Below are 12,150 nucleotides of genomic sequence, written 5' to 3'. Positions count from 1 at the left end.
ATCAGATACCCCACTTTTAAGTCAGATCTGTGCTGTTGCTAGTGCTAGCATAACATTGAGGATTAGCAATAGCAACTTAGCCATGATACCCCTGACCTTTAGAGTGAGGAAAGAAATCAGGGACAGTGTGGAGCTGATCATGCCCCGTAACGCCCGAGGCCGACAAGAGGGTCATGGTAAAAGCCCTGCGATGTGTTTGTAATCGTTTGGCCACGCTGCCAACCTGTCATGCTTCTTCCATTCCTCACTCTTGACAATGATGGTTGTATTACAGTGGTGACAGGAGGACAAGTCATATTTGGTAACCTTTTTTTCCAACCATGACACTCGTGTGAAGAAAGGCTCATGATCTGAGTGTTAACAGCAGTGTGTGAAGTGTTGGCCACAGTTGTTTGACTGACACTGTTACGTTGTCAAATGAGTAAATAGCAGTTACCTAAGGTAAAGGTTATTTGTAGCCAATCATGTTTTAAGTCTCATACAGCAAAACCAATCGTTCTACAAATAAGAAACTGTTCCATAAGAAGTTTTTCAGTCGCTAATTAAAGGATGGCTGTTTATGCCTCGGGTAGGAGGTGGGGGGAGTCAAGACTCTACTGAACCCATTTCTTCTCTTAAATGCACAGTCTTATTGAACCAAGCATTTTGCAAAAATAAAATAAGTTCAAAGGGTCTATGGAGTAGGACCTCAACAGATGCATGAGAGGAGCCACTTTAAGAGTTTGTGTATGAAGTCCGCTATCCGACCCCTCCCCCTCCCAGCTCTCCTGCCCCCCTGCCCACGCCTCGCCACATTTATCCATTACGCCCAGCAAAAATCTAATTAGCTCGCGCTTCACTCCCAAGTTGGACTTCACAGTTTTGCAAGCTTAGCACTGACAACTGATTTCATTAGGTTTGATTGTCCTTGCAGAGAGCCCGTTCGGTGAGCTAAAAGCTTTTTACGCTTTCTCAGGTTCCAGGCCGGTGTTGGCCCATTACGCCGACCCGTGCCTTTTCTGATTAATCAAGACAAGCAGCGCGAACAGCAAAGTGCTGAACACAAAAGAAGGTGACATCACTTTACAAGCCGATTAAAAGAAGGGAGCCAGATGGGTGGTGGAGGGGAGAGGTGAGGAGGGAAAGTAATTAAGGAGGTGGACCAGGAGTGTTGAGAGAGCATCTTGAGATAGTTGTGTCTTCCAGTGCCATTGTCAGAAATCCCACCTGTTTGTCCAAGTATTGCATGCCTCCCACTTTGGTAATTATGCATTTGCGAACAACTACAATGAAAACTATAAATGACCTACTGTGCCTCCAGATACACTGGATGGGCATGCACCAAATGAGACCCTTGGGTACCATTCATATTCATAAGTTTGCAACCCACTAATTGGCAGCAAAGGAAAAAAAAAATAAGTGTATGAAAAAGTCAAGCTTCACCATAACAGTTTAGTTTGCATTAGAAGCAGAAAAGAAATTTGGCTGAGAGATGGGGGAGATGCAGGTGTAAGGTAAAATGAAATATGGGGTCAGTGGGTGTGGAGAGTGTCCCTAAGGAGGACCACCCTCTTTTCCCTCGCACATCTATTTACAGTATCTCTCATGTGGGCCATGAAAACAAAACACCTCACCTCTGGCAGCAGTTAGAATGTCTAGCCACTGTGCCTTTAAGGCAATGCAAAGTTGAACACACTTCGGTAGAAAGCAGACAGCTAACATCCTAAGGGAAAATCAAGAACAGAAGTTAATAATCTAGTCCTTGAAGATCCAAAGTCAGTAACGTTTGGTTTGTGTTTCAACTCACACAAAACTGGACTAGCTGTAAGCCCAGTTTAATATAAACCTCAATTCCAAAAAAGCTGGGGAAAATATGTAAAATGCTACTAACAGAAACAATGATTAGTAAATTATTTATTGTATTTTCTGTGAATGTGTGCTTATGTCAAATTTGATGCCTACAACCCATTTCAGAAATTTGGGACAGGAGCATGTTTACCGTTGTGTTACTTCACCTTTCTTTTTAACAATACTTAATAATTATTTGGAGATTGAAGACACTAATTGATTTAGTTTTGAAGGCGTAATTTTTGCCATTCTTTCATTATTAAATTCTTCAGCTGTGCAACCATACAGGGCTTTTGTTACATTTTGCACTTAATAATGTGCTGTACCTTTTCAGTGGAAGACAGTCTGGGCAGTAGGCAGGCCAGTCTAGCACCTGCGCTCTCATTACACAGCCACAAACAGAATGTGGTTTGAAATTGTCATGCTGAAATAAAATAAAACTTGTCATCCGTAAAAAAGATGTCATCTAGAAGGCAGCATACATTGCTCCAAAATGTGTATAAATATGACTATTGATAGTACAGTCTGTATTTGAATTTGTGCATGCAGTGACAAATGGTGTTCACTGACAACGGTTTTTATTCTTGAGGCCAAATGGATATCCATCACAGGGGCATGCTGGTTTTTATTGTGGTGCAGTCTGAGGGATTGAAGGTCATTGACATTCGGTCATAGTTTATTAGCCTTGCCCTTTATGCAGAGATTCCTCTGAATCTTTTGATGATGATGATGTGCACTGTAGAGGGTGAAATACCTAAAATCCTTGTAATCACTCATTGGGGAACATTGTTCCTACATTACGGGATTATTCACTGTTGCATTAGTGGCAAGCTTTGATCTACACTTGCTATAAAGAACCTTTTCTGGATGCCCCTTTTTACACCCAAGCATGTTTTCACCACCTGTTTATTGTGATGTTTTTTTTATCATTTCATAAAGTTTCGAGTCTTAAGTTGCCTGTGTCTTAACTTTTTTTAGAATGTGTCACAAGCATCAATTTTAGAATGACCGTATATTTACAAAAAACAACAATGTTAATAAGGTCAAACATGAATACATTGTCTTTGCACTGTTTGTGTGTAAATACAGGTGAAAGTGGATTTACTAATCACTGTTATTGTGTTTTTTGCATTTCATATGCTCAACAATTTTGGAATTGAGGTTTTTAAGTGTAAAAACATATAAAGAAAATAAAATATTCATACAGCATGCATAGACAATCGTTTATACTTAAATTTTTAGATTTGAATAACTTGGTCCATATTTCATAGAACAGTATAGGTGCATCTCCATTTTGCTCTGTGTCAGATTAAAGCCTGAAGCAGATGATCTGTTGGATTCCCTGTCCCTTGGGTGCTGCATTTCTATGGCAGATTTAGCCTGCTGTCAGCCATAGGGCTCAATTAATTGCACTTCAGGATATTACAACTCATATTTCACAGCACGATAAAACACATCTTCGGTGCACCCATCTGAGCAACTCTATTAGTCTGCTGGCTATTTCTGGAAGGCTTCTGTGTGGCGTTCACACCTTGCAAATGACATATCAAATTCATATAAGACATTTATAAAATGATACACATTCCTGTGTTTCACAGTGATGCGCAATGCATGCACAAACGGTGTATCAGCACAAAGCATAGCTTGTGGTATGCTCTCATGTCCGAGTTTCAGATTGAAAGCGACAGGATTTTGGGGGATTTCATCTTGTATGCCCATAACCACTCTACACTCCACTGTACCTCACTTTCCCTATCTGCACCTTAAGCACAGCTTTGTTTACATTCTGATTATATATTAGCTCATCTGTTGTTGCTTACTGAAACAAGGGTATTGAACGTGTAAAAGCACTTAATTCCTGATGAACTGTTTCCTCTGCAGCAGTCAAGGAAGCTTGGCACATTGTGATTAACATGCCAGTGAAGTGTTCATGCTCCTTACCAGCCAGCTGTCTTTTTCTGATCTGGTGCTTCATGTCAGCAGCTAATGCTGAATGATTCATTCTCTAAACTGGCTTCTTTGAGAAAGCTGGAGCTGCACAGTTTATCAGCCACCCTCTGCCCTGTCCATCAAGTAAAATGGTCACAATAGAAAAAGGTTCTTTAAAAAGTCTTATAAAGTCTTGAAATAGATTTGAAAAATCATGGACAAATGATGATATAACAATAGATGCATCATTTCAGTGTCATGCACATATCAAACATTTTGCATATTAAAGTAACCAGTAGCCACATTATCAGGGAGGTCAAAAAAACACATATAAGTAAATATTTACAAGATCAAAAGTAAATATTAAACACACTGTAGAATGGTCATTTTGAAACATACTACAGACATACATACACACCTGGTTAGACTCAGTATCAGCTTATTCTCCATATTAAAGGACTGATTGGATTGGTGGGCAGGGGGTTTGGGGGATGGCAAATCATCCTTAATTAAATTCTAAGATGATTCCCAAAGAACAGGTCATTTTATGTATTAAACTAATTCAGAACAGTCTGTCAGCCAAAACTACTGCAGTCAAAAACAGACCACTGAAAAAGGGGTAGAGGAGGCAGAACCAATAACAGTGTCAAACACATTGAGAAAACTGTACAAGGATCATGCAGACTCAAAATATATATCCATGCTTTTACAATTGGTTTAAATAAAATAAACATTATTACACGCCATATTTGAGTTTGTGTACTGTGTAGGACCACTGTTGACCAGATTTTTTTTAGTGGTGGATCATTCTTAGTACAGTTGTGACACCAACATGCAAGTGGCACGGTGGTATATGTGGACCTGTTAGAAGTGTATCAGCCACAGCGATTTTACTGGGATTTTTACACACTGCAGTGTCACTGCTAGTTGAAAATAAGCTGCCAACCAAAAATATGTACATGACAAAATGCCCAATGATGGCCCAAATTAGCCCAGTTTTAGTCGAGGCCAATTTCACCCCCAAGCTAGGTTTCCCAAGCTACCAGGCAGGGAGGGTGAAGGCTAGCATGTGCTTACTCTGAGACACGTGAAGCCAGCCACCACATCTTTTTAAACTGTTGCTAGATAATCATTGTGATATCTCAACACATTTGGAGGGGAATGCTAACTGCCAGTTCTGTAACGTAAGCTAACAGTTGCGCACATTGCCTAGCATCGTGCTGAATGATGGGGGAGAGAGAGCCATCCTACCCACCCAGAGAGAGCAAGGCCCGTGATGTTCTCTTGCACTCTTGGAATCAGATGGCTGTGCCATCGCCAGGGATTGACCTTGTGATCTCCAGATGATTATGCTAATGACTAATGGAAGTGAACTAAAGAACAAACACTGTGTCCATGTGGGTTTTGACAGTTTTAAGATGCAAGGCTTCATAACAATATGTTCTGTCCAATCTTCCAACAGTTGAACTAATGCATCCTGTTGTTTTCTCTTTGTTGTCTAGAGAACAGACCCTACTCCAAACCTCCCATCATGTACTGAGATGGATGTGCAGCTTTCCTTGGATTTCCTCCCCACTTGTGGATAGTTGCTTCACTCCACTAATGGACTCTTTGCCTGTATTTTGGCTATTTTGGAGATGGCTGTGGGATTTGTATGAAGGCAAAGCAGTAAGGGTGGTCACCCCAGATCACCTGAAACTCATGTACAGGACTCAAGTGTGTGCGTGTGTGTGCGTGCGTGTGTGTATGTGTATTGCGGTGCAGTGTGATTGCGGTCCTTGCAGTGTGTATCCAGAGTACCACTTGTTGGCAGCCGCCCACCACACCACAGCAACTTGTAGAAAAAGAAAAAAATTCGCTTTCCTTCTGTTTTTTCAACTTCTATATCCTACCCCTTTTTTGAGACTAAAATGATGAAATGTTTTGCTTTTTCTGGATGAACGTACACCTTCTGGTCAATCTTCCATCTTCCGTGAAAGCACACTGCTGCACTCTCCCCTTTGCTTAATGTTTTCTCTCTTAGGCAATGCCACCATTGTTATTATTTTTATTATTATTGCTTTAAGTTGACCCCCTGTGCAGCAGTGATTCTGTACAGCACAAAAGTCTTGATGAGGCTCTGGAACGCAAAGGTCCACGGGATGCTTGAAAAGACTGAAGGCATGAGTTGAATGAACACAGACAACATAACTCCAATCAAGATCAGTAAGCCTCTCCTGTTGGACAGTGTCTGTATTTGTTGCTTCATCTTTAACAGACACACTCCTTTTTAAATTTATTTTGTACTTTTTAGGAAGTGTAGAAAAGTCATCTTTTCCTTCTCAAAGTGTTTATTATTCTACTGTTTATTTTGTTGTTTTGAGCGTATTTTAATCAGCATCGATGAACGGATATTCGATAAGTGATGTTGAGATGTATTCTTTGTTCATTTGACTTTGCCCCCTCTGACAATGTTCTCTGTATCGCTCCGTGATGAGTTTAAAAAAGGTGTTGAGTTGTTGTTCATATAAATACAGTATTACTGTAAACCCCCACACCTTCTGTTTTTACCTTTGTTTATAAAGACTTGTAAAAATGCTTTAGCATTTGCTACTCTAATGTCGTTATAAAGTGGATACATTTTTAGTGATGAAAGAAAAGAAACAGACGTACGACCTAAAGTACCTTTATGCACATCTGATGCAAGCATGCTTGTAGATACAACACTGAAGACAAATGACAATTACTGTTTAAAAATGGAAAGGCTGCCTCTTCTAATCTATTTTTGAAAGTTTCTGGGGATTCCATTAGTATCATAACCACAATCTGGCAGCTATCATTGTTGGTGAACCTTGTTTTAAAATGATGACAACCACAAATCACAGCCTTGCACATAACATGACAAATAAAACATCCCTATGGACATCATCTTGGTTGATTTTGGGTTTGTTTTGTTTGTTTGTTTGTTTTTGGAGTAATAAATTTGAACTTGGAAACTTGTATTTTTTTGCTTGGGAACTTTTTTTTTTCCATAGGTCCACATTTTAGTGAAGACATTTTCAGCTTTGCAGAATTTATGATGTTGATTTAATTGGTATATAAAACAGTACTATGCTTGTTGGTCAGAGTCTGAACTGGAACAAGGCAAAAATGACCCTTAACCCCAAAAAAGTGAACCTTCCATCCTTGAATCTACACTCTTCCTTAAAGTAATAGTCCAATGTTTTCCTTAAATAATATATTTTTTCCTGTTTTTGTAGTGTTGGGACCCCTGATGTACCTCCAAAAATTGTAATCTGAAACTGGATGTCTAAATATGCTGTCAAGCAAAACAATACCATTGTTGAGCAGCCTTAAATTATTGCACCATGCACTTGCATAGTGACTGAATTCAGTTCCTTATGTAGGTTCACAAAAGCTTCCATAGGCCAGTTTATCTATGCTTATACCTAAAATTTGACGCAGTCAGCCTGAAGCTCCACAGTCTCTCTGGTTTGTGGAAACTTGAGGTATTGCCTCTCACCTGCAGCCACCAAAATAACTGACCTAATTAGACACATTCTCTCAGGCCCCCGTTAGCCATCCAGTGGCAGCCCTCGAGACTACATTTCCCAGAGTGCCTGCTGAGTTTCGTCTGTTGTCCGTGCCTGCACAGGCTTCTGGGACGCTGAAGAAAAGGACTGGGCCTCCTGATAGAGAGCTGAAGCCTCAAGTAGTACTGCCTGTGTTAAGAGGGTCTGCTTTTGCATTTCAATTAGAGACAAATCGTTTGATCTACTTTTGATTAGCCCTCTTCTCACTTGGCAGATTTATGTAAACTAGTCAAACTACTTAATTTATGATTAGTATTTTTTAGGGGTGTATGAAAAGACAATTGCTGTGGCAGACTATTTGATCAGCAAAATATAAAAAACACTATTTGCATGAGTTTCATTAAAAAACATTGAATCTGATTATGGCTAACGAGAAGAGGAATCAAAAGGGGTTGAGCGAGGATGGAGGTAGGGTGGAATGGACGCGGGGAGTGGATTTGTGAACTTCACATTAAAGTCAGGTGTGGCTTTCTTCTGCCTTTCTCCTCTCCTTTATTTTTCTCCCTCCTGCTCTTTTTCCCAAGCCTTTAATCCATAACAGCAGATCCACGTCAATTAAGAATATTGTTCTTGGGGATGAAATATGAGTCGGTGCCGGGATCGATGGATCTTAACCTCTTTGGAGCGGAGTTGTTTGGACAGATTATGCCACCGTGGCCCTGAGCGATTGACTCTCATCAATACAGAACATTGCGGGACAGCATTTTTATCTTAGAATAAATGCCATGACTTTACAGTCGTGAATGGGGCAAGCCTCTTTTGGCTGAGACTCTGGATGCACTGTCAGTGAGCTCCCTGATTGGAAACATAAGAGCAAAGTTGAGAACATCAGATACATGATAGTTCAGCATTAAATCAGATCTATACAATTTTCCCCATAATGTGGTCAGTCAGCCAAGACGTACAGTATTTCTGTGCAGAGTTTGCATCTGTTGCACTGGAGCTACGAGGCTAAGTGATGAAAGTGTCTTCCCAGCAGTTAGCACTGTGCAAACTGTGTGCCTAAATCATGATTAATTTGCTTCAACTCATTTTCAGTTGTTAAGTAATCTTAAATTGACTTGCTTATTTTGGTTTCTGACAGTTTATGACATCCTGTTATCTAAATGGATAAAAGTATGAATAAAATTCAGGTTTTAAGATGACTGCTACTACTGTATGTCTTACAGTGTCAGGAACCACACAAGCAAGTGTATTAGAGATTAATTACGTGATCCAAGGCATATTTGTGACGTTTTAGACATGATGTGACATGATTCATGATACTAATTAGTGAGTTATAGGCTTTATGAAGCAAACTACTGACATCAAACATGTTTCAGCTAATCAACTTTATTCGGGCAAATACAGTGTAAATGGCATAAATTTAAATCTTTATGTCCTGTCTGTCTTTCAGTTTGTTTGCTTTGTTTTTGGTCCTGCGTTTTGTACAAGATCATGAGCACCAGGTATCTGTTCCCACACCTCTGGAACCCTTTTTCCTACCTGCCTGTCATGCAGTCGTTAGCAAACAAAAACACATACACTAAAAGGCTAAATAAAATCCAAACATGGTATGGTGTTGGGCATGCAAGTCTGAGTATTTCATTGTAAAACAGCAGGTAAATAAAGGCAGTGCTGGGAGAGTAAAAGCTTACTAAAGCGGTTGTCCGCAGAGGCACCATGGGGGATCACCTACAGGCTATATTAAAGAAAATACAAACAGCAATAAATTTCACTCTTAAAGGTAATGGCAAGTAATAGCCCTGTGTGTGGTTTTGTGAAAACAAAGTGGTGTCTAAGAATTTCCTCCTTGTATGCTCTCAAGCTCATTCATTCTCTTTCTTTCTTTCTCTCTCTCTTTTTCTCTTTTTCACTCTCCCCTACTGCAGTCTTGTCCAGTCTTTGTAATACCTGTCGTATGGAACATAAAGACAAATTTTGTCAAAGTGGCAAATTTAAGGCTATCCAACAAGACATTACAAACATTACATGTCACAAAATGCAATAAAACACAAACGCTAAAGTGAGTAACTAAGAATACCATATCAAGAGAAGAGCAACGTCCATAGTACATATAAACAGGTAAACTTGAGTCCTGGTGCTGTCTTTTCTGTTTATGTATAGATTTTAAGTGGGACAGAGCAAAGAGCATCAGCACACACAATTTGATAAGGTTTTGACTTTAATGATAAAATGTGTAAACATTTTGTACAAATGTGTGAATAAAAAATGGATATTCCTGTTGATTTCATCCACCAACTGTGATCTCTTTTATCAGGAGGTTGCGCCATTACAAAGACATGATCTTTACTGCGTGAAATGCTAGTCAATGAAGGCATCATGCAAATGAAAATTACACATTTAATATTAGTATCTCAAAGGTTGACAGGCAGCGTTTAAGGATGGTTGCAATTCTCTTAATGCAAATACCTTTAAAGTGATTAAAGTGTAGATGTTGGTGTCCATAACACACTGTCACCCTGTGTAAACATGCTGCCCCCGTGCCACTCATAGGTGACAGTTTGATGCCTCAGATGCAGGCCAATCAAGCACTAGAGCCAAAGAGCAAGATCAAAAAAGGCTTATCAATCAGGTGTACAATTTTACCTATGCTTGCTCAGGCAAGGTTCTTCAGGGAGCTGAGCTTTTATTCAAAAATATTTCATTTCCACCTATCTTAAAATGTGTCAGTGGTGACAATTCAACGAATGTCCAATGCAGAATCAATGACGAGCCATAATTTGCATCAGAAAACATGGCCCTTTACATTAATTTGTTTTAGCAGTTGTATCTCTGACAGAACCAAATTGGAGTTAGTAACAAGCAGGCTAGTCATGCAGGAAGCCATTGAAGGCTCATCTGATACTGTAAGCTGTGTGAACGGAGCAGAGAGACACAGCTAAACAGCCATAAATAAGAGATGATCAGTACGAGCACCAAATGTCAGCCATTTGTGCTCACAGATGTGTTCATTTATTTATTTATCTACTTATATCCAACGTCTTTAGTGTTCTTATAGATTGAGTAGGTTGAGAATGATGTGTGTGTATGTGTTTAAAGGTTCAGTGGACTGATGGCACATAACCATATGGAAATTAAAGAGGAGGTGAGAATAGCAAAGGGTGTTGCACATTCCTTGCCCCCGAACACATACACACACACACACACACACACACACATACTCTTTGTTCACGTTTGAACGAGTGCAGGTTATTTTTACTGGGTCGGGAATTGCATTGGGAGCACCACGTAATGAAGCATAGAGCCAGAACTGGGCTACACCACAGCAGGAAAATGTCAAGTCGCATCTCACTGCTCTCAAAAGCATAAATCACCACCTGTACTATTTGCTTGAACACACGCACACACACACACCCATACACAAACACAGAGCTGAAGGGCAAGGGAATATGAACTTTTCCACATTTTATCTCAAACATGAAAAACTGTAAGGAAAATCAGAGGTTCATGGTTACATTGTTTTGTACTATAATATGTTGTTTATTGCTGATGGTACAGTGCTGCTTGAAAGTTTGTGAACCCTTTATCATTTTGTGAATTTCTACATAAATGTGACCCAAAATATGATCAGATCTTCATTGAAGTCATAACAGTAGAGAAAGAGAACCCAATAAAACTAATAACACAAACAGTTATATAGTTTTACATCAATCTATTAAACAAAATCAAGCAAGCAAGCAAAGTTTATTTATATAGCGCTTTTTACAACAGGTGTTGTCACAAAGCAGCTTTACAAGGAAATCAGCATTACAGAAAGAAATCCGGGTCCAAGCCCCCATGAGCAAGCCAGAGGCGACAGTGGCAAGGAAAAACTCCCTAAGAGAAACAGGAAGAAACCTTGAGAGGAACCAAGACTCAGAAGGGGAACCCATCCTCCTCTGGTCGACACCGAATAGTAAACATTGTTAGTATAAAGTATTATAGTACAAAAAACAGGGAAAACAGGTGGAGCAAATGATTAATTTGATTAGTTTAGTTCATGCGGCAGCAGCAGCAGCATCAGTGGGGTCAGGTTGTGAGGGTGAGGTTTGCACGGCGAGCAGTGGCACCCGATCAAGGCAGAAGAGGCAGCAGCATCAGAATGTACAGGATGGGCAGCTGTTCAACTCGGCAAAGGAAAGAAAGAAAGGAAAAACACACAGAGTCAGTTCTGTAATGGGTGATTGATTAATTTGATTAGTTTAAATGATTGATTAGTTCAAATGATTAATTTTGATTAGTTCATGTAGCAACAGCAGTAGCATCAGTGGGGTCAGGTTGTGAGGGTGAGGTTTGCACGGCGTTGTACAGCAGGAGGCTCAATGGTAGTAAGCCGGTCCAGAGGGCTGGCGAGCAGTGGCACCCGATCAAGGCAGAAGAGGCAGCAGCATCAGACGCACAGGATGGGCAGCTGTTCAACTCGGCAAAAAAAAGAAAGGAAAAACAAACAGAGAGTCAGTTCTGTAATGGGTGACTGATCAGAAATTACAGTGTTAGCAGAGCAGCGGAGACTCTGGCAGGTATAGAACTGACAGGGAAAACTAATTACCAAAGGCTTGACTATACAAGTAAGTTTTTAGCTTAGACTTAAACACTGAGGCTGTGTCTGTGTCCCGAACATTAACAGGAAGATTATTCCAAAGCTGGGGGGCTTTGTATGAGAAGGCTCTCCCCCCTAACGTAACTTTATTAATTCTAAGTACTAATAGTAAGCCAGCACCTTGTGATCTAAGTAGGCGTGATGGTTCATAGTGAGAGAGAAGTTCACTCAGATACTGAGGGGCGAGTTCGTTTAGTGCTTTCTAAGTCAGTAAGAGAATTTTATAATCAATGCGAAATT

General features: G+C 40.0%; 1 protein-coding gene across 2 annotated transcripts in view; it reads left to right on the top strand.

Annotated features, from left to right (window-relative positions):
- The window catches only part of dacha (dachshund a), a 152,311-nt gene extending 146,701 nt beyond the window's left edge, over window positions 1–5,610 (top strand). For both annotated transcript variants that reach the window (XM_036589053.1, XM_036589052.1), the window contains exon 12: window positions 5,259–5,610. In XM_036589053.1, the coding sequence (XP_036444946.1) occupies window positions 5,259–5,296 (38 nt within the window). In that variant the 3' untranslated portion in view covers window positions 5,297–5,610. The remainder of the gene's footprint in view (window positions 1–5,258) is intronic.
- The last annotated feature ends 6,540 nt before the right edge of the window (window positions 5,611–12,150 follow it).

Source organism: Colossoma macropomum, unplaced genomic scaffold, assembly GCF_904425465.1.
Source record: "Colossoma macropomum unplaced genomic scaffold, Colossoma_macropomum, whole genome shotgun sequence".
Classification (NCBI taxonomy): domain Eukaryota; kingdom Metazoa; phylum Chordata; class Actinopteri; order Characiformes; family Serrasalmidae; genus Colossoma; species Colossoma macropomum.
Note: the sequence above shows the minus strand (reverse complement) of the source record. Positions and strands in the feature narration are given on the sequence as shown.